A 26,544-nucleotide genomic window follows, 5' to 3' on the forward strand; every position below is an offset into this window, starting at 1 on the left:
ACTCCACATTCAGCTCCAACCCAGGCCACTGCTGCTGCTTCCTGACCAGCAGCACAGAGAGCATGGATAGTGCCAGAAGCTACTCAAGACAATTTGCCACCTCCTTTCTAAAAGGCCTAGCATGGCAGATTGGGTTGGGCCAAATCTGACACTTTAGGCAGATGCCCAAAAGTTGGGAGGGTGGGGAGCAAACCAAGGTTGGGATGGCTGCCCCCATAGCACATGATATCCTGCTTCACAAGACTAGAAATGCTTCAGACTCAAATATGTTGATTTTCCTATACAATTTCTTACTTAATGATATTACAAACCAACTTGAAAGTATAAATGGTCACATTAACTATTTTAACAGAAATATTAGGCATAAATTAAGAAATACCCATTTCGCTAGATGCCAACCAAGCTTCACAAACTTGAAGGAAAAGGAATCAAAAAACAAGCATACTTAATTGTTATGCATCTCACACATGATTCTGGGTTGATCGCCAGATTTAGATGTGCTCTGAAATAGGGAAGCCTAGAGCAGCACTGTGATACCACAGCTAATAGTGAATTCTGAGATTTGATTTGATAACACTGAAAAAAACAATAATGACGACGAGCATGGAATGAATGCATAGGAGGCAACAGTATCATAAAACACTGATGCCACTAATGCATTTCTGACTCTTGCCTGAGGGATTGAACCTTTTAAAAATACAGCTAGTTTAGCCTGAAAGCTTCTTCATAAATGCTTTAGCCAGTTAAACAGACAAACTTGAAACAGACACAGTATTTTATTAAAGCTTACTGTAAAGATATTATTGCAACTAAAAAAAAAAGTATACAGTGGAAAAAACATTGACTGCACAGGAACCTACATCAAACTTCTGATTTTCAGCCCCAAACCCTCTATTCATAACATTGAGTTTATTTCATGTAGGAAGGCACATTTATTACATATGAACAAAAATGCATTTTAAAACTGCTGCAGATTCACAATAAACACCATATGCACATAGATTTAAATTCTGAAGTAAATCAAAATGTTATAACAAAACATTGCGAAATTATTTCCTCTTTCACTTTCCTGTTTAAAAGACTGGCCAAGACACACACACATTCAGGGCCCTCAATTTTTAGCAACCCTTCACATGTCAGTGCCCATCTGTTTTTGTCTGTATTTTTAAATGTCTGTTTCTAGCCCTTTTTGTTGCAGAGATCACCTTCAAAATATAAAGAAAGCTCCATGGTTGACAGCTGACTGAGTAATTTTTTCTAAAAACCAGTGATTACTCATGAGCCACACTAGAGCCAACCAAGGCTCTTTTCAGTTCCTATTTTTTGATGGAGGGGAAGGAGCCCAAACTGAACTCTACTTTTGGGGAGTTTTTCACTAGTGGTGAAAGGATTCCACAAACTCCTTCTCAGCTGCTCACAGCTAATCCAGTTCTTCTTCTGAGCTATGAAAATGGCCTCCAGCTACAGGGGGGGGGGGGGGGGGGCAGCTAAGCGGAGGAGCCAGCTTGGCCTGTAGTTGCTGACAAATGATGTGGTGGGGAGGCAAAGGAACAGGAGGCCCTGCTTCCTCTTACTCCCAGATTCAACAGTGGCAGCCACTCTGGGAGGGGTGAGGAGGCAATGCAGAGGATAAGGGGAAAGGTGTGTGGGGGGGGGAATAAACTTCAAATTCTTGGCAGCATTAGACCCTCCGTTGGTGAACACTTGTGAGAGGAGAGGTTGCCAGGAAGCATCATATGCAGAAGCCAGAAGAGGAGGGGATATTTAGTGTGTAAACATTTGGGGTGGGGAGGAAGAGACAGGGCTGACATGGGGGGAAGGGAGAGACAGAGAAATATGGGAGCCTTCAAAAGATTGAGGGGGAGAGATAAAGATGCTGGAATGTGAAGAGAAAATGGAATACAGATGAGAGCAAGGGGAAGACACAACATAATAGGAGGGAGGGTATCAGGGCATGAATGAGAAGGAATGCAAATATAAACAGACAAAACAGAGAAAAGGGAATGGTGATTTTCAAATAAAGAGACAGACAAACAAGGGAGAAAGGAAAGATAGTAATGAAAAAAACAGAGAAAACAGTAATGAGAAATGAGAAAATGATGTGAAGATGTATACAATGAATCTGGAGAGAGACAGAAAGAAAAAGCAGGGGATGAAAAATGGGAGAAGAGAACAAATGCAAGAAATAGCCCAGACTGTTAAGCTAGTGAATTTTATTAAATCAATTTATGTTCCTTTATTTTATTTCCCCGATGACCTCTTATCTCTGTTGGGGAATAGAATGGAATCACAATTGCGAATACATATTTCTACTACTGGCTACTACACATTATGTATAGTTAATTAACTAGAGAAGAAAATAGACTATTACCCCAAAATCACCAGAATACATACTAAACCCTTGAGTAACAATGGAGAAGTAGCCCTAAGACCTCTAGCTTAACTGACTTGTCTACTGAAACAATTTTCAAATGATGGTTGTGACACACAGACCTATCCGGGTTTTTTTATACTGCTCCCAACATCAAGGCATCCGAGCAAAGGCAGATAAGATCCAGGTTTTCTGGAACAGAGGAGACTGAAAGATGCTTCAAAAATTGCCCTCTTCCTACCACTTACCAATTTAAATTAATGTAACTCCAAAAGTTTGTGGGGGCTTGGAGGAGACAAAATCATCTCCTTGACACTCCCCAAAATACAAGCGCCAGCAAGAGCTGATGATGCCACCAACACATGCCTGCTTCAGCACAGTTTTAGGTATTAGTGCTAACATCAATATTTGCAGAGGAAACAGAATCTCTAACGTTGGTCTTGGCAGGCAAGTGATTAACTGATTTTCAAATATATTGTTATAAAGGGCCAAGTTTCCAAACTGGTTTCCAAAACTCCATCCACAAATTTGGCATACACTTCTGTTTGTACATCCACAAAATTGACATTCCTCTCCCAAACCCCTCAAAAAAGTTTTTATTTTTCATAAATAAAGGTCTGATGCTGCCATAGAAATGTAATATACAAGTTTGGAAATAAAAGCAAGAACTCACTCTAATTATAGTAAAGACAAAATATATATCATTTTGAATATAACATCTGTTCCTGGGGACATACATTAAAAATACATTTCCCGCGTTGTTCTGGCATCCTTGGTCCTTCCTTTTATTTGATAAGATTTGTGCATGAGCAAATGCAATTTCAGACGCCCTTTTGAAACCTTGCATAAAATGTCATATTACAGGCCAAATAGCACCTTTCATTTTCATCACTACATGGGGAAAACTGGGGACAGAATTTAGTTTACATTATATTACTGGTTTGAGAGAGAACAGATTTTTAGATTTTGAAAAACATTGCAGTTCATCTCTTAGGGCTGGATTGTGGCAGCGTTACTCACATTAGGCCAGTTCCAATGGTCATTGAATGTCCTTTAAGGAAAAAAGGGTAGCACAATCTGACCCCTTTAGGGGGAAAAAATGGACCCTATCCTAAAATAAGCTTAATTTTAAATAGTTTAAATATTTAAATGTACAGCATATTTCCATGAAGAGTAAAAACATAACTTTCATAGCAAAAGCTACTGAAGAAGTTCATAGTAAAATAACGTCCTTTGCTTGTCTTTCCAAATACTATTAATATTTGATTTGTTCTTATTAGACAATCCTCAGGCTGACTCTACAGCTGAAATCCTGAACCTACTGAAGTCAATGGGAATTTTGCCATTGGCTTCAATGGAGCCAAGATTTCACCCTATCTGTTATAGAATTTATGTTATCTGTACATGTACACCTATATATGTACATACATATGCACACACACACACACACACACTATATGCTACTCCTTTTCTGTAGAAGGGTGATCTTCATGCATTGTATAATGCTTTTAAACAATGTAAACTTTCTGCAAACCCTTACTCTTATGATAGAACATAAAGTCTAAACGAAGTGCTTCAACCTTATCAAATTTAAATATATCAATAATTTTTGTCAAATATCTACCATATTGATACGTTCACCTGAAATGTTTCAATTTTGTCAGATGAGAATTTTCCAAAAGAAATCTGTTGCATCAGAATTAAGTATCAGGTTTCATTTATAAGTTCGCTATTGTTCAATCACTTTCTTTAGTCTGAAATTCACTATGCTAATGTTTTATAACGCTTCTCTTTTCTCAAAAGATAAGGAACTTATCTGCAGAAACGTCACTTGCACCATTCACCTTAGGCTTTCGACAACTAGCTGTAAGTGTTATTAGTGGACCTCTAACATAATATGTTCAGGGTTTAAAAGCAAATAGTTACCAATTTTCAGTAGCTCCTTGTCCAATGGGGCACAGCAATTTGCCTGCACACTATCAATTGCAGAATTGCAGACTAAATAATAATACATCTTACAAAACATCTTACAATAAGGTTCTTAGTAAGTAGCAATATTTGAAAATATGCCAAAATATACAGAGATATTTGACAAAACAAGAAAAAACAAATACTATTTCAAATCCACTAGATACATACAAATATTATTTATTATTGGTATTACCATAGTACATGGGGACCTCAACCAAAATAGGCATCCCATTGTGCTAGGCATTTTACAAATACAGAATAAAAGACAGTCAGTACTTACTGGTTTAGCATTACATCTAGAATGAATGATGACCCAAATGCATCAACCTGGAAGCTGGCTCGGGCAACATGAGTGGACTGCAACGTTAAAAAGATTGGAATGTGTTAGCAGTCTGCTACGTCAAAATGCACCACGTAGACTTGAGAACATAATATAGACAAAAAATGAAATAAAAGTACTAAGCATCAATATGCCATTAGCACAGGAAAAATTCTTACTGTTTAGTGTACAAATTGTTGAATAATGGTTTTTTTTTTTACTATATTATCTGATTTTATTCAAGATGTAGAAGTAGCAGGATAATAAACCCAATAAATAGAGGCAATATTCCCTTTCATAAATTTCTACCTTTAAAACCCATTGTCAAACTTAGCATCTCTGCAGGTAGGAGTTTTCGAAACAGCATCCTGTATTGGGGTGTTATTTCTCTCACGTTACATCACTGTTGATCCACAGGAACTGCAGGACACAATACCTTTCTTTGGAACTCATATTCTCCACAGAAAGATAAAAACAACCCAAACCAACCTTCCCTGACTAACCATCTAGATTGCACCTGGATCTGGAGACAAATCTGTGGAGAATAGCTTGACAGCTGCTAATATGAAGCACGCTAACTTGGTTAGACTGCTTCATTGTGGTCTGGTCTAAACACCCTCAACCCTCATTGAAATTATATGGAGATGGAAGGTACTCAGCACCTTGCAAGATCAAACCCTTGATCTTCTTGATGCATGGAATTTTCTCTCTTCAGCGCACATACATAGGAGTGATAGCAGTGTTATAAACTGCTAAACCATACAGTCAGCTACATTTATCATGTGATTTCTGGCCACCTCACTTACATTCTACCCACTAATCTATCTCGGCCAGAACAACTTCCAACATTCCAAATCCCTGAACAGCTACAAAGAGCTGCCATTTAAAAAACCTAAACAAACAATGTGCTAGAGAAGTCTCATTCCTTCTCTCCTAGCCAAATGTATCCTTCCTTCATTACCACCAAAATTACACTAGTCCAATATTTAGTCCTACTCAATGACATGTATAAGGTCTTATGTCTCACAACCTGCAGGGCTAGAAATGGGAGCCTTCCCCCCATCTCCATTAGAAAAGGAAAATTCCCAGTTTTCCAGTGGGACACAGAGCACATGCCACTAGTCCTAGAAAGTCCCAAGAAACTAAACTGCAAAACTGATTTTTCTTTAAATAAAAAGCCATTTTTAGATCACTTTGGAGGAGTTTTAAATTAGTTGCAATTCTTCTTTCCCTCTGAACCCTGTACAACTGGACTTGTAGTAACTAAGGCAGAGGGATTTAAAGGCTTTATAGGCAGAGGGATTAAAAAAGTACTATTTTTTTCTTTAAAAAACCCTCATAATACATTTCTGTAAATAAATGCAATACAGGCTAGTGCAGAGGTTATCAAGGATTTACTGGCGGTCAGTTGGGATGGCCTGCACAACTCACTCCAAAGGTGTGGAAGCAAAAGCCATTTTTCCATGCTTCTCAATACTGGGCTTGGTCCAGTCCAGGGAGCAATTTACAGAAGCCTCAAGTTTGTCCTAATTTATGGTCATCTGCCCATTGACCCAAGAGTCTTTCAGCACCTGGAGATTTCACCCTTTCCCCTCAGGAACATCCCTATGCCTGAGGTAGTAGGCAGGGGCGGCTCTAGCTTTTTTGCCGCCCCAAGCACGGCAGGCAGGCTGCCTTCAGCGGCTTGCCTGCGGGAGGTCCCCGGTCCCGCGGCTTGGGCGTACCCGCCGCCGAATCCGCGAGACCGGTGGACCTCCCGCAGGCAAGCCGCCGAAGGCAGCCTGACTGCCGCCCTCACAGGGACTGGCAGGGCGCCCCCCGCGGCTTGCCGCCCCAGGCACACGCTTGAAGCGCTGGTGCCTGGAGCCGCCACTGGTAGTAGGGGGTGTTGTGGCCTAGGGACATATGCCATAACTGTGCCACCCAGGTACCCCGCATATACAAGTGGAATCCTCACAGAGGCAGATAAGCCAGCTTTGGGGCTACTTTGCAGAACAAAGTAGCCAGAGCAGAATTGGGCCCAATAGATTTTTACATTTCATAAATGGGGGTTGTGATATTAGGAAAGTTAGCCTGTAACACATGTCGCTCCCTTCTACAAAGTGCAGAGGTACGTCACTTCCACAAAGGGGTCCACAAAAAGAAATGCCTGGGCAGCTATATTGGGCACAGTGAGTGCTGTATATTCACACTGGAAGGTCGTGTGTTGAGAAAAGGCTGTTCAGTAAGCTTTCAGCATAAAGAGGGAAGGAAAATGGTGAAGTACAGTAGAACACAATTTGAAATCCAATCTGTCATGTTTGTACCGACAAGCTAGTGCAACCAGCTCCCAGGCTGGTAAAAGCTTTGAAAAGGAAAAAATAGGAAGGGCAGCCCAAAAAACTACAGAGAAAATCCTCCTGGAAAGGCTTTCTGGTGGATGCTCCCTGTTTAGAGCTGTGAAGAGGAACAAGCCAATCTTCCTTGGCTTTAAGAAGAGGAAAGTTAGGTTAGTCTATTCGGGGCTCCCAAGGGTCCATCCTCTTTCATAGGGAGAAGCTCTCCTCACTGCTGTCAGTTGCTAACGATATCATCAGCAAGGTCAGAGCTGCACTGAGAACAAAAACTCACGCTGGCTGCTCCCCTTAGAAGGGGATTGGGTAGGGAAATAATGGGAGCTCCTCCAATGGTAGTGACTCCCAGGGACCTGGAGAAACATCCCCATCTGCACAGCAGATGAGGAACAGCAAGGAAAGCTAGGCTGGAGGAAGAGGAAAGGACCAGAGCCCTTGAACTTCCCTCTTTGGAAAGTCAATGTTATTTTACAAAAAGTTTCCTGAAGGATTAAGGAGGGATGAAGGCCCTGTAGCCTTGCCTAATCCTGGACTTTGGAATGCAGGGAGACATTATGCCTGGTAGAGTTCACAGTACTATGGCTAGGTCTACACTGGGGGGGGGGGGGGGGGCGGTGTCGACCTAAGATATGCAACTTCAGCTACGCAAATAGCGTAGCTGAAGTCAGCGTATCTTAGGTCAATTTACCTGGCCGTGAGGACGGCGGCGAGTCGACCGCTGCTGCTCCCCCGTCGACTCTGCTTCCGCTTCTCGCCGCGGTGGAGTTCCGGAGTCAACGGCAGTGTGATCGGGGATTGATTTTATCGCGTCTACACTAGACGCGATAAATCGATCCCCGATAGCTCGATCACTACCCACCGATCCGGCGGGTTGTGTAGACGTACCCATAGGGTACGACTCTCCTATCTTTCCTTGTCTACTTCTCTTGAAGCACTGAACTGCTCACAAGTTCCCTGTGCTACTTGCAGCCCACAATGAGCTACCAGGATCAAGTTCTCACAGGCATCACCTTATCCTTTCCATGCCTGGAAATATATAGTGGAGACATATTCGCCATCAGTTTCCTTGGTGGAAAAGGAAGACATGACAAGTAAAGGGAATTACACCCTTTTGGTTTGCTGGCTTCTTTTTTAAAGTACGCTGCATGGGTATTTTGTTGAAGGTTCACTAATATGAGAAGTTCAGTGTAAGAGTATTAACACAAGTGACAGGAGTTCCCCCAAAAATACAGACCCTAAGTACAAATTTTAAAAACAGGGTGATTTTTTTTAAGTGCTTAGAAGATAAGTAGTATTGCTGAATCCAGTGGAAGTTTGAGAGAGAATTTGGGTTGGACCTTCTCTTCAAAATGGTCCAGTTTTGGTAATGAAATGTATGTGCATATAAATCCCATGAATTTAAACCCTGCTTTAGTTGTAAGAGCCAATGTAAAATTAACTATGAAGCTGCTAGGGTGCCTCCTTATCCATATCTTTTTATATATACAATTCACATATTTATAGATTTTAAGGCCAAAAGACACAAGACCATTATGATCATTTAGTCTGACCTCCTCCATAACACAGGCCATAGAATGTCATGAGGTGATTCCTCCATCAACCCTCTTATTTCTCATACAGCTACTGCAGATCTTTTAGAAAAAGACATAGAATCTTGATGTTAAGACTTCAAGTGACAGTGAATTCATCCCATCCCTGGGTAAATTGTTCCAATGGTTAATTACCCTCACTGTTAAAAATATGTAGCTTATTTCTAGTCTGAAATTTGTCTAGTTATGAGATTCCAGGCATTGCATGCATATTTTATATACACACAGACAGTTTTACACATACAAATTACACACAAATGTATGTGTATATATATATATATATATATATATATATATATATATATATATATATATATATATATATATATATATATAAAATACACACACTTTTCATGTTATGACTTATTTATTGCATTACAACCTTTAAAAAAAGAAAATGTGAAGTGGTACAATTTTTATAATAATCCCTTTCATGTAAAATTAGTCAATATCAGGAGAGTGAGAGCTCTTCTGAAACTTTAAAATTATAGAGTTTTCAGGATATTTAGAATTATTCTGAAGCCTTCACTGAGTCTTCCTACAGCAAAATTGTTCAAAACCCCTTCAATTCTCTCTTTGTTATGCACTAGAACTGAAGTGGTGACACAATTTTTAGGTGAATTTGATGTGCTCATATTCTCCATTTCCCAGTGCCATGCAATGGGGTTACTACTGATGCCTTACAGTAGTCCCCAGTTTGCATCTTATGTTCAACCCAAGATTCCACCATTTACATCTGTGGTCCCCAAGAGTTCTAAGATTGAAACCCAAGGAGTTTAGAGAAGCCCAGATCTGGTACCATGGCCATCTCTTGCTCGCTATTGCAGCTACTAGCACCTCCTAGATTATCAAAATTATCTGTAGCAAATCAACAAGTTTGCCTTCCTTTTTCAGTTCTCAGGCAGCAGTGTATGCTCCTGATTTGGGTTCCAAATGCCCTCTTTTCCAGTTGGATTTTGCCACCTTTTTTTGGCGCTTCCTCCATCAGAAAATGATGGTCCAAGAACCTCCTATTTATCTGCTAGAGGCCAAAAAATGTTCCTCATCTTTTTTTGTTTAGTTGTTTGTTTGTTCCATGGAGGCAGGTTTGCTAACCTCTCACTTCAGCAAACCAGCCAGTCGTTTTGTATCTGCTTATACACCAGTAACTGCTGCACAAAGATCTATGCTGTTAGCTGTTTGTTACGATAGTATTAAATTCAAGAGAATTCTAGAGCACATTTCAAATTCTTAACAATGGGCAAACTATCACAATTGTTAAGATCTTTGCAGGTGACATAACTGATTATTCCATATGTCATTACACAATGACATTGCCCATGGCTAATTTCATAGTAATGGAAGTGTAACTATGAGAGGCATGAGGGTTTGTTGTTTGGAATTTTTTTTTAACTATTAAGAATATTGTGCCATATTGATCTGGTCTGGAAAATTTCCTCCCCCAAACATGTATCTGAGATGTGCAATTCCTGTGCTATTGGATACTAGAGCTGACCCTTGACCACTATTATTCCCAGACAAAAACTAAAATGTTAAAATGATGTTAAAGTAAGAGTAGGTATCAGTAATTTAAAGTAAAACATTACACGGATGTTGCAATTATCCAAAATTCATAGTTAAGGCTAAACTTAAAAGAAACCCAAACATGTTGAGACATGGAAATGCAGAGTTTCAATAGCCATTTTGATTATATTTTTGATAACATTTTTGTTAACAGTACTGTGCAATATGAAACATTTCCAAAAAGTAACCTTTTTTGGCAACAGTTTGTTGTTGTTTTTTTTAAAATGGCCATTTTGGACCAAAATCCTGTTTGTAGAAGAAATATTGATGAACTTAGTCTAAGAGACCCAACCAGGGCCGACGAGAGGCGGGGGGAAGCCAGTACAAATTACCAAATTACAAGGGCCCGGTGGTCCGGAAGGGGACCCGGGGCCCGGCTCCTCCCCCCCCCTCGTTGGCCCTGTTTAGCCGGTCTGCCCTTGCTGGGGTTGGGGGGGGGGGGCGAAAATTTTTTTTCACCAGGGCCCGAACCCACTCTCGGCAGCCCTGGACTCAACAGAAAAAAAGAAATTTAATTCTGATTGACAGAGTGGGCATAGCTTTAACCAGAGGCTGGTCTCTGTAAATTGGTCAAGCACAGGACTGAGGGAGGAATCCTACTTCCAACAGACTGGAAGTAAAGAGGGCTCCCTTACAAGAACTATCCCTTAGGAAACAGTTTGCTGTAATAAAACACAGAATATGCAACATCCCAAATTATCAATGAGGAGAAATGGACAGAAAAAAAATCCTCTGTCCATCATCTGACAATTTGAAGTAAAATCAATTCAGTACTAGATCTCGTCGGGAATTTTTTGTCAAAAAAATGTCAATTCGTCTAAAGCTAAACTTTTTGCAGCAATGTATCGAGTTTGACAAAACTTTGTTAAGAAAAGTTACTCAGGTTCAGGATGGATTTTTGAGTCAAAAAACAGAAAAAGAGAGACCACCCCAGAAGAACCAATAGCCCAGTGGTTATGGAACTCAGCTGAGATGGAGGAGTCCCTGCTCTACCTGATTCAGACCATGACTTAAACCTGAATCTTCCATATCCCACGTAAGTGCCCTAACCACTGGGCTCTTGGCTATTCTGGAGTACTTCAGTCAGTCTTAGTGTGTGCGTGTGTCTGTCTCTCTCTCTCTTCACTTCTCCTACCCCCATCAAAAAACTGTGAAAGTTTCTGTTACATCCTGATGCACAACGGGAAAATTTTCAAAATCTCAAATTTTCATGGGATAGGAAAAACATTTCTCACCCAGCTCTATTCAGTATGTTTCCTAGGCTCAGAATAATACTGAATATTTCTGCAAGATGCATGACGTAAAAAGCTTGCTTCTACATTATTTTTCAACAAGACTACGAATAATCATATTTTGACAATCTGAACTGTTTAGAGAAGTGATAAAATGGCTACCAGAGAATTAACTTCAGATTCCCAGACACATGACAACAAAAGAACCAAAGGGAAGGAAATCAATGGATTCTTTTATGCCATCTAACTCTAGCAATAGTAACAAGAAAGGCACCTGCAAGGGCTCTTCTCAACCACTGAAGCAAGATAATCAATTATGTCATTCAGTTCTCAAACCAAGCAACTTTCCCAGAAAACTGAAACATTTTTATCATAGATGTGACACATCAACATGTGACAACTTAATCATAAAAATGGAGTTCCACTGACACAAGGAAGAAGCACACTATGCAGCATATGGACAAGAGACAGAAGTAGAAAACACCATTATAATGAAAAAAGCATAGTGCTTCCAGCTCTAGAACAATCTAAAAGTTCCAGAACCACAATGCTAACAGCTTGCGTGCAAGTAAATAAAAAAAAAAGACAGTATGATTAATCTACCTCTAAACTAGGATGATTGCAGTACAACATATCCCAAAGAATGTTGTCAGATTTGCATAAGTGCATAACATGGAGTTCCTGAGCAACTCCTCTGTAGACAGTACTGAGTGTCATACACAGCTAACATGGGGTAGTTAACAATGGACGTTATTAAAGATTGCGAAGTTAAAGCAACATTCCTATGTGAAATATTACAGGAAGTTTTGACACAAGTGATATTAAACTGAAGGGTCTAAATTAGATTCAGGGTGATGTACACTCAATATAATAGAGTGCTAAAAAGGTACCTTTAGGCGTGTTTACATGAACTTTTAGTTCGGGGCAAGCTGAGCTGTAAATCTATCTAATGCTAACAAGCCATGCCCTGATTCTGAGTGTGGGCCCTGCTACCACACACTCACAGGTGCTCTGGCTTTGATCTATGCTGCTTTGAAATGGGAGTAGATCACAATGCACTAGGGAACTGTTAATGTGTTGCAGCAGGGCCCATACTGACAAACGGTGCATGGCAGACTAGCGCCATGTAGAGTTACATCCCAGCTTGCCCAGAACTAAGTGTTTGCATAGATAAGCCCTTACTGTACACAGTACTCTATGTATGGGCCAACGCCTGGTCCTAGTTACATCATACAATCACAGAAATGTAGGGCTGGAAGGGATCTTGAAAGATCATTTACTCCAGCCCACTGAGGCAGGGCCAAGTACCGTAATGAATCCAGAATAGATCCAGTGATTTCATTGCTGCAGCTGAGACCAGAATTTAGTCCAGTGGTTCCCAAACTTGTTCCGCTGCTTGTGTAGGGAAAGCCCCTGGCGGGCCGGGTCGGTTTGTTTACCTGCCGCGTCCGCAGGTTCGGCCAATCGCAGCTCCAAGTGGCCGCGGTTCACCACTCCAGGCCAATGGGGGCGGCGGGAAGCGGCGGCCAGTATGTCCCTTGGCCCGCGCCGCTTCCAGCAGCTCCCATTGGCCTGAAGCAGCGAACCGCGGCCACTGGGAGCTGCGATCGGCCGAACCTGCAAACGCGGCAGGTAAACAAACCGGCCCGGCCCGCCAGGGGCTTTCCCTGCACAAGCGGTGGAATAAGTTTGGGAAACACTGATTTAGTCCAATGTATTCAATCCTGTCACCTCCTCTGAAACTTCATGCAGGTGTCGGTGACCAGTCTTCAGAGACATGCCTATTTCAGTAATAGAAAAATCTCAGAACAAAAGAATCAGTCTTTTAAATGACGTACAACACAAAAAATATAAATAGAATGGGGAGCAATTGTGGTTCCCTAGGACACATGGAGGTGGTGGCCACTTTAAATATCTAATATTCACTAAAATGTTTAGAAAAATACAAAACTGAATCTGGTAAAATTATTGGATTCAGATATGATACCAGCTGAAGTAACTGTCAAATCTCCATCTTAGCAGGTACCTCGTGAAATACTTGTAGACAACAATTTACCACTTCCTTAGTCATTCTCTCTCTTTGGTCACACCTATAACTATATCTAGATACATATGGCAATTTCTTAAACAGATGCCATACAAAAATGCAGAAACAAGAGAATGTGTTAGTATTGTGTAAAAATTTAGTTAGAATATGTATGGGGTGCTTGTGACTCCTGAGTGGCAAACATGCCACAAATTTTGCTGAAAAACTAGAAATTAGAAAGGCTATTGAAAAGGTTTTTTTTCATTTGTTTGCTTTGTTAATACTGGACTATATTTTTGTATCTCTACACCTGGTAGGCTCAGAGGGTGAGAGAAACATTATCAGCCAGATCCTCAGCTAGTGGAAAATTGATATATCTCCACTGGCTTCAGCAGAGCTTTGCCAATTTACACCAGCTGAAGATCTGGTCCTGAGTTCTAAAATAGTTTCTCTCCATACAAACATCATGATACCAATGGGCTGTCAGAGCTAAAAGCAAGGGCTGCATGTCCCATTGGAAAGCCAGGAATCTATTCTTTCCAGTAGTTAAAAGGTTTTTTAATTGTTTGTGGTTATTAAATTAGAGGCTGCTTAAACCTGTTCAGTGGGATGAAATAATGAGTCCTGGGGAAGACAGATGAGTGGACAGAGAGCTGATGGAGCACCGATAATTGCATGATCAATGCTGTTTATCACATGGACATCATTACCATATGGGAAACATCTAAGTGGTAGTGGTGACAGTTTTTAAGCAGCCCCTCTGACCACTTCACCTAAACTCTGCCTACTCATCCATCTTCTCCAGAACTACTTCTAACATTCCAGACTTCTGAGTAGATTCAGTCACCATTTATAATAAATAATTAAACTCCCAGAAAAGTACTCCCCCTCCCCGAAATGAGAAATCCTCCCCACAACCACCCTAAATTAATGTGGCCCAAGGGCTAGGTGAGGCAATATTCAGTCTTGCATCTGTGACAGGTTTAATTCCAGACTTCTCATGACCCTCCAGAGTTAAAAAGGCAGCTTTATATAACTGAAATGGGCAAGTCTCCACTTCCTAATGAGATACCCAGCACTTGCTTCTAGCTTTGGAAAATCCTGAGATATTGGACTTTATATTCATGACAACTTTATGTCTAGAAAAGTTACTTTAGTTTATTTATAGAGTTTTTTAAATTTAGTTATAATTTTCATCTCCTTCTGAGACCAATTAGCGTAACTTTTGTTGTGGAAAAACTCTTCAGGGGATTTGTCGATAGAACTTCTGGAAAAGCACTCTTTTATCAGGAGAGCAGGCAAAGATTCAGGTATGAGAGTAGTGATGCTTATCTAATCTGCTGGATGTCTTTGAATATATCACTGCCATGACAGATAAGGGAAATTCAGTGGATGTTGTACCCTTAGGTTTTTCAAAGTGCATTTGACAAGGTTCCACATCAGAGATAAAGGGCTAAAGCAAAAAATCATGAAATAGAAGATAATATGGTGTGATGAATAAAGTACTAGATTAACAGTAGGGAACAAAGAAAAGCCCTGGATGAAAACTTTTCAAGATAGAAATATGTTACAAGAGGATTAACCCAGGGTCAGTTTGAGAGCTTCTAATTATTGTCATAATTATATTAATACAAAATGATTTTGACTACTATTGAAGATAAGGCCTCTAAGAGAGTAGAAGTGGAGGCAGAGCAAACAGGGCCTGATCTTTAAGACTTTAAGGCCAGAAGGGACCATGATCATCTAGTTTGACCTCCTGCACATCACTCCTGTAATAGACCCCTAATCTCTGGCTGGATTAGTGAAGTCCTCAAGTCTTGATTTAAAGATTTCAAGTTGCAGAAAATCCACCATTTACTCTAGTTCAAATCAGCAAGTGACCCATGCCCCAGGCTGCAGAGGAAGAACATGGGGGAACATTCCTTCCTAACCTGAAATATGGCAATCAGTCAGACCTTGAACATGTGGACAAGACCTACCAGCCAGGCACCTGGGAAATAATTCTCTATAGTAACTCAGAGCCCTCCCCATCTAGTGTCTCATCACCTGCCATTCGAGATATTTGCTAATGGCAGGTATGGATGGGCAATATGCCTTGGTAGGCAATTTTGTCATATCATCCCTTCCATAAACTTTTCAAGCTCCACCTTGAAACAAATTAGGTTTGTTTGCCCCCCCACCGCTCCTCTTGGAAGGCTTTTTCAGAACTTCACTCCTCTGATGGTTAGAAATCTTCATCTAATTTCAAGCCTAAACTTGTTGATGGCCATTTTATATTCATTTGTTCTTGTTCTTAATTAAAGTTAAAAGAAAAAATTAAGGGACTTGTGCTTATTCTCACTGAAAAATACGCCACTTTAAGGTAACAGAGACTTTCAAAGCACCTTCTTACTGAATGTGTTGTCAGCTCTTGGGCTAGATCCTGATTAAGTAATGCTGAGTAATGCCTTACTCTGCAAAGAGTCTAATTGAAATAAAGCTCAATTCAGCATGAATAAGGGTGGCATAATAGGGTCCATCCTCAGAGTCAAACCACACATTACAGATGAGTAGGAAAATACAGCTAGTAAAGTTATTGTAAAGGTCACCAAAAGGCACTGTCTATTGGCTCATTCCCAGCAGCTATGCCTAATATGCTAACTTTCCTTGATTGGATCCAGTTTTCAAGCTGCTCTGTTATTTGCTCTATTAGTCAAATTGTCCTATCACTAATTGGCTGTTTTCCTTGTTTTCTGCTTACCTTTTGTCACATACTTATATATGTCATTAATTTTAGCAGACATGGTGTTAACTTCAATTTCCAGCACAAGAGTCACTTTCAGAACTTTCTGTTCTAGCTACTATTCCAGAAAACATTTCAGAAGGTGGCAGTGAACGTATATTATACAAACACACAATATGGTTTGAAAAGGTCCAGTCCGGCCTGTTTGCTTGTACATAACGCCGCTCGGCTACTTTTTCCTTCTCTTTTGTTCGACTGTAAAGTTTCTGCAGAAAATTAAGTTTCCCCTCAGTTGAGTCCTCCTACTAGATAGAAGACCAAAAAGATTGTGCAGGACTCAGACTTCCTGCTGTAAAAATCCCCACCTCAGTGAGCTTGGTCTCAAAAGAAGCAGCCAATTCTAGTCTCCTTTGGGCTCATGATACCTATCACTGCTCCCTCGCTTCCTTTAAAAAGTTCTCCCCATAGCCACCAATGATTCCCTTTCCTCAGACACACAAAGATGATTTCAGGAGTGCCCAGCAAGGAGCAGCTGTGACCATAAAAACCCAATCTGCCTTTGTGTCACATACTCCAAACAGTTTTCTGGTAGTTCTACACGCCATCCCAGAAACAATAAGAAAACAAAAGGAAAAAACAGACAAAATTGCTTCCCCATATGGAAGCTTTGCATCTGCATAGCTGGCAAACTGATGTCATGTTTGAAGCAAAGATGTTGATATTGAAAAATAGAAGAGATCATACCCAGTGAAGAGATATCCAGAGAGGGTCACTGCAATCTTTCTATAGATAAAAATGAGGATTTGATAGCTCATGGCTTGACAAGCTTCAGAGGTCACATCCATTACATGCAAACTTGTTAGATCTCCTTTGTGTTGTTTTTATTGAGAGGATACACACACGTGCATAATCTCAGTTGGCCCCGTGTTTTCAGTTTGTAGGAAGCAGAATGAAGGAAGTTTATTCAGGAATCAAAAAAGACCTATTTCAGCAGAAGGATGAGAACAGCAAATACAAGATTGGAAATATCATCTATAATCCACTGTCACAGAGTGGGCTGGCCCTTTTAGGTAGTTGGGCTGAGCCCCACTGGTGCCTAGTTATCCGTCCCCAGGTGACGGATATGGGCTTGGGCCAGTGATTGGATGGGAGGTCAAGGATTATCTGAAAGTAGCCGGGGTGGGGGGTGGACTTCCTATAAGCAGGAGCCTTCTGTATCAGTGAGAAAAAGGAGAGAGATCTAGAGGGGACCCAGGTTCAAAGAGGACTGGGGGAGGAACTCTCCATACTAGCCAGAGGGACAGGCCTGGCTAGAGCTACCTGCAGAGGGGAAGGAGCAGACGCCTTAAAGGAGCAACAGACTGAAAAGGGAGACACTTGAGGAAATGCCAGGCAGCAGAACCTGCATTTTGGAAAAAAATGTTGAGCCCAGCAAGAGGCTGAAGAACATGGGAACTGGGGGAAATACTTGTTTTGATTTCAGTTGAGATTTGAACTGTGAGGTTCTTGTAATAAACCAGACCCCACAAAGGAGTGTTATTTGACTCACATGAAAGACTGGGTGCAGTTATTGAGAAGTCCAAGAAGGTTAAACTGAGGAAGTGGCAGGGTCCAATGACAGATTGGGCAGGTCCTGATTGCACCCTTTTCTTTGGAGTGGCATTTTGGATTTAGATATGTATGGGCAACTAGCTACATGTTAACAGCACATATCATAACTATGACAATATCTGTAATGCAAGTCACCTCTAAGCAACATGAATGTAGTGTAATAAGAAAATATCTGCAGTATGGGCCTGTAAGTATGTTATGTGAAATAAGAAGTGGAAGAGAAATGTTGGGTTTGATTCTGAACTCACTGATACCAATGTAAATCATGAGTAATTCTACTAGAGTCAGATCTGGGCTCACTCCCTATAAAGCTTAGATCTGATAATGCCAAAAGATTATTATGACGCACATGGCAGAATAAGCAAAGACTGAAAAAAGACTCAGCACTTCCTATAAGTCATACTGATCTCTAATCCTCTCAAGGCCTTATATGATGCATATGTGTGGATGCTTTATGAAATTAAGGGATGGTTTCTGGAGTCAATCCTTTTTTTCCCCGTCCGCTGGCAGTAATGTGATAAAAAACCTCACAGTGCACAGATTTAATTGGGATTTGGACATCTAAATCCCTTAGGAGCCTTGGAAAATCCCAGGCCTAATATGCAACTTTACAGGAATATGTGTTCTAGGATAGTAATTTTCACAATATGAAATGGACTTAGGTTTTGGGATACTGTTTTTAAGTAAATTAATCTGTTCTTGATAGAGAATCTGATCAACGAGGAGGGAATTCTCCTGAAAGAAGTTTGCATAGAAAGGGTATTTATAGAGAGATGGCCAGAGTTAGACTATAAAATAAAAATATGCTATATCATTAAAATGCCAAACACACTTCTTGCAAGTCAACTTTAATTGGCAAAAGTGCACATCTGGCAACCGTGTCCACATCAGAACTTCAAATATCAAAGGGTAGAATCCCGCTGAAGTTGTGCTGCCCTTGCTGCAGGCTGAGATCTATAGAAAGTTTTGGTTTCAGCACTTTCTCCCCCCTTCTTGGGGGCAGAACTTGCACCTAAACATGGTATTGCTATTTTAATTAAATAAATATTGTCCATATATTCATGAAGAGATAAAGTGGTTGTGTTTATGCTGTTCATATGTATATGTTAAGGAGCTCCATCAGAGTCTAAAAACAGTAAAGTACTGCACATATTTTGCCAAAACCCATTCAACTTTGTTTTATTGTGGGGAAAGGAGGCTGAACCTGGCAGCAAACTGAGTGGACACATTTCTTAGCTGCTATAGTCTCAGTCCAGACTTAGCCTTTGTTTTGACCTAAGTTTCATGATGGATTTATTGCAAACTGTGCCTGTGTTTCTACTAGAGCCATCAATTACTGGCCAATACACTGAAGGGGACAAAAGAGAGTGGAGAAATCAGACTATTTTTCACCATGTGACTCTTTCCAGCAGTCATTGCCTCATCACTCCCAGAATCTTGCACATCTTCTTTAGCCTACTCTACAGTCAGAGAGCTCTGCTAATTACTAACTATTAGTTACTAACTGTTTGAACTACTTGACATGAAAAATGACAAAACAGACCAATCTGCCAACATCAGAACAGAAAACAGAAGGGAAGACAAATACATTCTTTGTTGCAAATTCTTCGGTTGACTCCAATTACATGAGATTAATATTATTTATGTGTATTATAGTAGTATCTAGAGATCCCAATCAAGGATCAGGGCCCCCATTGTGCTAGGCTCTCTCTAAACAAGTCATAAGATGACATACCTTGCCCCAGAGATCTCCCAATCTAGCTTTATGACAAGATGCAGAAGGTGGGTAAAACAGACAAATAAAGTTAGACAGGACAAGGTAACTAAATCTAGCACGTTGTTATATAGCGGGCAGTAACCTACTAATCTAAAATAGGCAGAAAGCTCTCAGATATCAGTGGTACAAGATCAAACCCTAAACAAATACAGAATTCTACAGGAGATTTAGAATAGTTTTGAAATCTAGATGGTTTGTTATCTCTCAGATTATACTCTTTTAGAGCCACTATAATATCAACACCACTAGCTGGCTAAGGAACTGTTGGTATTATCATTTAGATAGATCTTCACCTTTGACTGATCTTAACTTCAGCTCTGAATGGTGGAGGTGAAATTCTCCAATGGTTTTAGAGCCAGCACACAGCCCTTCACGTGACAGAAGATATGGGAAGAGAGTGCACGGGGGGAACTGAAAAAGTATCTGACCCACAGGGTATTCTGTGTACTCCCATATGTGCCACAGAAAGAATCTCTGCCACACATGTCAATGTGGAAGGCCACAATGGGAATTTGGGTTTATAGAGATCCTGTAGCCCTTAGAACTCCAGCAACTGGTACAGAGGGGTGGTAGCCACTATCTCAGCCCATACATTAGGCTAGCAGCTGTCAGAGAAGAAACATAGCAGCCCAGGTCTCCAGCCTCGGGCTAGGAAGTGAAATTCATCTCTCAAACCACAGCACTCCGCCTGCACGGAGCACCAATATTCAGACTCTCTGTGGGAGGAGTGAATTTCAATGTGAACTTTCAACTGTTTATTTTATTATTTAGCAACAGGACTATTTCTCAAGCCACTGATGTAGTTAAAATGCTACAAGACACCAATAGTATACTCTGTTTGTTGTTTTAGGTCAAATAAACTTTGTACAGTTTAAAAAGATTGCTAAGAGGTAGTGTTTTAATTGTCTTGTTGTAGGCTTTAGTAAATGATCATTCCTAAATGCAGGCTTTTTGTGCAATATGATTTAATCTTCTAGAGTCTGTTCAGAACAAATGAGGTGGAGGGGGGAGGGAATTGTTATTTCTTTGTTAACGCTGCATTTTTATGTGGAACATAACACACTGTTGACCACAGAAAAGCATCAGAGAACTCACAATTCCCCTGGAGCCTCCTATCATATCAACAGGATGATCATGTCATAGGGAAATACAAGGTCATTTCTACTTTCTATTAGAAGATACTCTACCAGCGTTTTGTTTTGGGTTTTTATTTTAAATAAAATATCTAGAGTTTCTGGCCTCATGAAGACAATGGGGTCCTGCTGCAGGAACAACAAAACTCACCATAATTATTTAATTAATAGTTTATTAAGTGCCCTTTGCTATGTTATCAGGGTGCATTGATGAGAATACATGGCACCCTCTCTTGCACCTTTCATCCAAAAGTCCCAGAGTACTTTAGAAAGATAAACAAATTAAGCATGATGGGGTAGTTACATATTATAGTCCCCATTTCTTCTCCTATGCTACTTCATCCTAGCAGGTTTTCCCCCTCATGTCTGGGACTCTGGAAGCTTATCTCAGAGCGGTCTCTGTTCCTTGTAGGCCCTAGTTCAGGGCTCTCCCATGAATTCCTGCCCTGCTCCCTGTAGGCCTTCCAGCCTAACTTTTCCAGGCCCTCCCCCAGAACTCTCCTTGCTCCTCTCTCCTGGGTCTCCCCCTCCACTGAGTTCACAGCTCTATTTAAGGAGTTCTCTCCCTGATCCCCCTCAGCTGGGGTCTCTCATTAAGCTCCATCACATCCAGCTGGATCACTAGTTTCTAGATCACCAGAGAGGCTGAGGAATAGCTGCTAAGTCACAACCAAGTCTGAGCCCAGCTTGCCTTAAAGGGCTAGCCAGCCTTTGACAATCCTCCACTGAGGACACCCTGTTTCCACTCCTTAAGAGCTCAAATCTAGGGGTTTCCAATGAGTGGCTATATGAGAACTGTGATTTATTTACTTCTATTTTTGAGTATACATATTGTGCATATTACACCAAGGCTCAGAGCCAAAGAAGCCCTGGTGAGTTAAACACAAATATGACAATTAGCTGCAGAAATTAGGTTTTTAGAAACTTGGACAAAACTGAAACTGTAAATCCATCCACTCCTGGCTGCCTTTGCCCTCATTCATCCCCTTCTCTCACCCTTCTTTTTGACCTCTCACTCTCCTGTGGCTCCATCTGCACACAATACAAGCATGTTGAGGTTCCCTCATCCTCAAAAGGCCATCTCTTTACTCCATCTGTGTCTCAGCTGCCTCCATTCTCTTCTTTCCCAGGACTCCAAACTCCAGTTTAGATCCCATCTAGTGCAGCTTCTGCCCTTTTCTCTGAACTGAAACTGTCGTAAGGTCATTAAGAACCTCTTCATGGCCATATCTCAGAACTTGAACTCCATCCTTACCCTCCTTGACATCTGACACTGCCTTTGACACTGTCAATCATACCCTCCTTAATATCCTGTCCTCCTTGGACTTCTGTATCTTCATCCTCTCCTTGCTCTCCTAATACCTTCAGCCTCTCTTTCTGTAGGAAAAGAGAGGAGAACCCAATCTCTATAGGAATCTCTATTCCCTTTATACCATCTTGTTGTGCAATCTCATTCACTCACATGATTTCAGCTACCATCTTTATGCCAATGATTCAGAAATCTACCTTTCTGGTCCTGACCTGTCTCCCTCAATCCAATCCCAAATCTCCACTAGACCTCTGACATCTACTCCTGAACATCTCAATAACAGCTTAAACAACATGGCTAAAAACAAACTATTTATATTTCTTCCTATACCCTTCCCCTTCTCTCCATTGTTACTATCAATAATTCCATCAACCTCTCTGTCACTCAAGTCCATAATCTAGGAGTCATCTTTCACTCTTCCCTATCCCTTAACCCACACATCCAGGCTAGGTCCAGATCTTATAGCTTTCTACTCAGTTCTGTGTTTAAGATCTAACCTCTTCTTTCTAGTAACACAGGTAAAATTTTCATTCAGCCTTAATCATATCCCATATTAATTAGTACACCTCTACCCCAGCGATATAACGCTGTCCTCGGGAGCCAAAAAATCTTACCGCGTTATAGGTGAAACCGCGTTATATTGAACTTGCTTTGATCCACCGGAGTGCGCAGCCCCACCCCCCCGGAGCACTGCTTTACCACGTTATATCCGAATTCATGTTATATCGGGTCGCGTTATATCGGGGTAGAGGTGTATAACTTCCTTCTCTCTAGCTTCCCTGACACCTATATCTCCCCATCCTTCCTATCGTTAATCAATTCAAACACAGCTGCTAAAATCATCTTCCTTCTCCAGTGTTCTGTGATCATGTCACCCCCATCCATACCTCCTCTGGCTCCCCATTTTCCTTTCCCACAGTACAAGCTTGTTGTCCCAGCCTTCAAGACCTTACAAAGCTCTGCCCTCCATACACATCTGCCCATCTCTTATGTTGTTCCTATGCCCATTACTACTGCTCTGCCAAAGATGCTAGCCTTCACTGCTTCTCCTACAACTTTGGTGCCTTCTTGAACGCTGCCACTTATGCATGGAAAGTCCTTCCTGAATTAATTCATAACTAATCCTTTCCTTCAAGTCTCTGCTCAAGACTCATTCTGTTTCATAACTCCTACAAGAAACTGGCCCACTAGTCATGGATAGAATGAAGAACAGTCAGAAATAAGTAATATGTATCTAATAATAATTTAAAAGTATATATACAAATTGTATTTATTTTGATTGTGTCCTTGTTCTCCAACCCTTTATACATCACTTGTCTTCCTAGACTATAAACTCTTTCAGGCAGAGACTGTGTGTGGGTGTGAACAGTATCTAGCACACTGCAGGCACTACCAGAAGGCAATTAATAATTCAATAATAAATGTATAATGTAATTTTATAATGTTATTTTATGTAACTTTTGCTGAGCCACTAGGTAGAAGTAAACCCAAAAGTTAACTCTGTTAGCTGCAATTTTGGTAGGAGTTTTGGCAGCAGTAATGTAAAGTTTTATTGTGGGATGTTGCACCATAATAGCCAGCATATTGAATTGTCCAACTGCAATAATACACTTTTCAGACTTTATACTGCTGCAAAAATACTTTCCAAACAGGCAGCTCCTCAAAGCTTTCTTTAAGCAAATGTAGCAGTACCGCAGATCATATGTTGTCAAGATGACTCAGAACTCTGGGATGAGGCAGTACAATGCCCTTTTCAATTAAGAAGCACCCATCCTTCTATAAGAAAACTATATAAAATCAGTGCATTGGTTTTGGTCTGTTTATATTCCAAACGTCCCTTCCCATCACTACTAATTACTGATTCCTTCAATGGGGCAACAGCCAGCTACTATACCATGGGAAGGACTATGAGTGTATCAGGTCGCAGAAGGAGGCTTATTTATGAAGCAGGAAAGCTTCTAGTTGCACACTGATATTTTAGCAATCAGCAATGGTGGGAAGAAAATAGATCACAACATCATTTTTTAAAGCTTGCCTCAGTGTAGAAACTACGCTGAAAATACAATTAAACTTTTTATGTTGTTAAGTCAACAGATATTTCTCTTGTGAGTGAAAGGGATGAGATTAACATTGCATAATGACTTTGTCAAACATGGATGAAATGCGACATCAAATTTTTCAGGAGCATCAAGGTTGGTAAATAAAAGATCTGAAATCATATGTATGGAAAGACAAAGACTATTCAAGAAACTAGGGAGGCATGTTAGTCTCCAGTTTAGGCAGAGATCCAGGCCACTATTTTGAACTGTAATGTTGTACTTGATTGCAAGTTTAGATATTTGTAACAGATGTGGCATGTGCTATTGCCATATGTGAAGGGTTCAAAAACTTCAGGGGTCCTCAAGTGACTTTGAAATACTAAGACACAATTTATTTGATTTTTTAAATTATACACATTTTGAAAGCATTTAAAACTGCTAAAAACATTGTACTATATCATGTCATAAATATAGTCTCAGAATGAGGAAATTCACATAGGATGAAAATAAATGATGCATACAGGTAACTGAATGTGCTATGAAGAAACAATGTATTATTGAATCATACAAAGAGAACACAAATTGCCAGAACTTCCTTCAAAGTTTGTCAGAAGAAGAAACCAAAGAATGTAAAAATTCACTATGTATATATTTTGGATGGAAAATTAAGCCTACCACAATCTGGGATTGCAACAGTCACCTAGAATGCATGATTATTCCAGGATCTTAGTCTATGACAACATGTTCTGAGAAACGTTTTGTAATATTAGATAAAAAGATATCCATATCAAAACACATAGTATATTTAATTGGATTTACATTGACTAAAATTATTTCCATTAGTATTAGTTTTGTAGTGATAGTTTATATATAAGTGGTTTCACATTAGTACCTAAACAGTGAACACTTGCAATCAGTTTACTTTTTTATATTATCAATTACTGTATTTTTGTTTCAATTTTAATAAGTATGTCCATGCTCATTAAATACAATCATAATGCACAAAATGCATTCAAAAACTGACATTGCACTAATTTCCTGCTGTGAGTAATTCTTCAGCAAAGTTGTTGCAAATAAATTTCTTTCTTCCTCTTGGTGAATTTAAAAAAACAAACAAACAAGCAAAGAAAATCAGCCTTTCTATACAAATCCTCAATTAGATTCAAAAAGCTAGAAATCATCTCCAAAAAAGCACCTAGGGACCATTTTAAATGAAGAGAAATAAAAAAGGCAATGGAACTATCCCTTCAATTTCTGGATTAATTTTTATAGCGCTGCAGTAGGATTCCTGTCCCCTAGGACCCACAGGAAATGAGATATGCATCTCAGTGAGAAAACATTTTAAAGTAAATACTGCTTTTATCTGATGTACTTTGTACCCTCGTGGTACATTCCTCTGTCTGGATTACAAACACCTTTCTAAACACAATTTCTTACTTTTTCTGTGAAAGTGATTCTGTTCTGATTGTACAAAGGTACTAACATGGCATTCCAGGGTAAAACAAAGCTTTCCTATTTTTAAAATCTGAGTTAAATGCACCCATATTCTTAAAAGCAAATGGATCTACCTAACGTCAGACTGTCACTGATGCAGGAAGTTGGAAGACGCACCTCTTCCCGGCATTCATAGATCAGCCACACTCAGGGAACATGCAGTAAAGGATCATTTGGTCTATTGCAATTGCTTGTACCTCAGCCAAGGGGCTACGTAGCTATGAAACCCTCCCCACACCTAAAATAGGTTTAAAAGAATAACCTGAGCTAACCCAGCGTCACCCCTTCTTGCTATTGACTAAGGCAGAGAGGGTCACTCTCAGCAGCAGGAGGGCTTTGGGATGATCAGTGCAATGTTGATAACTGCATCCTGTGTACCTCATTGGTGGGTCGACTGCAAAGCCCCCTCCCCGTTTGCTGTGATTTCTATGCATGGCGCAGCATCATACATGACTAGCATTTGGAAAGAGCCCATTTCACCGAAGACACGTCTCCGGGGCAACAAGACACCAAATACTCGGCTGCCGGCTCCCACCACTTAAAAAGCCCGAGCCGACCGCGAGAACCCAGCCACCCTCCTGACCTGCTTCCGATCCGAGCGGCTGCTGACCCGAGTGTTGAGCACCCCGTGCCCAGTCTGGGTGCCGTCTTCCGGGCGGGAGATCAGGCGGAGGGGGACGATATTCTGCCTCTCCAGAAATCGGTTTTCAGCCCTTCTCTCCATCTCCGTCAACAAGGCGGCTCCTTGGGGAGGGAGAAATGCACACGATCACCCCGCTGGCCACTCTATGCTAAGCTGTGCTCGCTACAATTACAAATACCCCCCATCGCTCTCGCTCTGCGTGGAAGGGGGGGAATAGTGTCTCTGAGCCATGCTTACAGCTCACAGGGCACAGAAAGCGATGTGGTGCGGGCAAGATCTCCATCTTAATGGGGCCTTTAAAAAAAATGTATCCTTACACACACACACACACACACCGCCTCCCGCCTCCAAACACATAGACATGAAATGTAGCTCGTGTTCGTAGCAACTGCATGATGTGTTAATTGCACCC

At 40.7% G+C, this 26,544-nt stretch overlaps 1 protein-coding gene across 1 annotated transcript in view; it reads right to left on the bottom strand.

Annotated features, from left to right (window-relative positions):
* The window catches only part of ADAM22 (ADAM metallopeptidase domain 22), a 189,967-nt gene extending 163,754 nt beyond the window's left edge, over window positions 1-26,213 (bottom strand). Inside the window, exons 1-2 of the mRNA XM_065397640.1 lie at window positions 26,073-26,213; window positions 4,623-4,699 (exon numbers count right to left, since the gene is read on the bottom strand). Of these exons, the coding sequence (XP_065253712.1) occupies window positions 4,623-4,699; window positions 26,073-26,213 (218 nt within the window). The remainder of the gene's footprint in view (window positions 1-4,622; window positions 4,700-26,072) is intronic.
* Between the last annotated feature and the right edge of the window lie 331 nt (window positions 26,214-26,544).

The sequence above is a fragment of the Emys orbicularis genome, chromosome 2 (genome assembly GCF_028017835.1).
Source record: "Emys orbicularis isolate rEmyOrb1 chromosome 2, rEmyOrb1.hap1, whole genome shotgun sequence".
Taxonomy (NCBI): Eukaryota; Metazoa; Chordata; order Testudines; family Emydidae; genus Emys; species Emys orbicularis.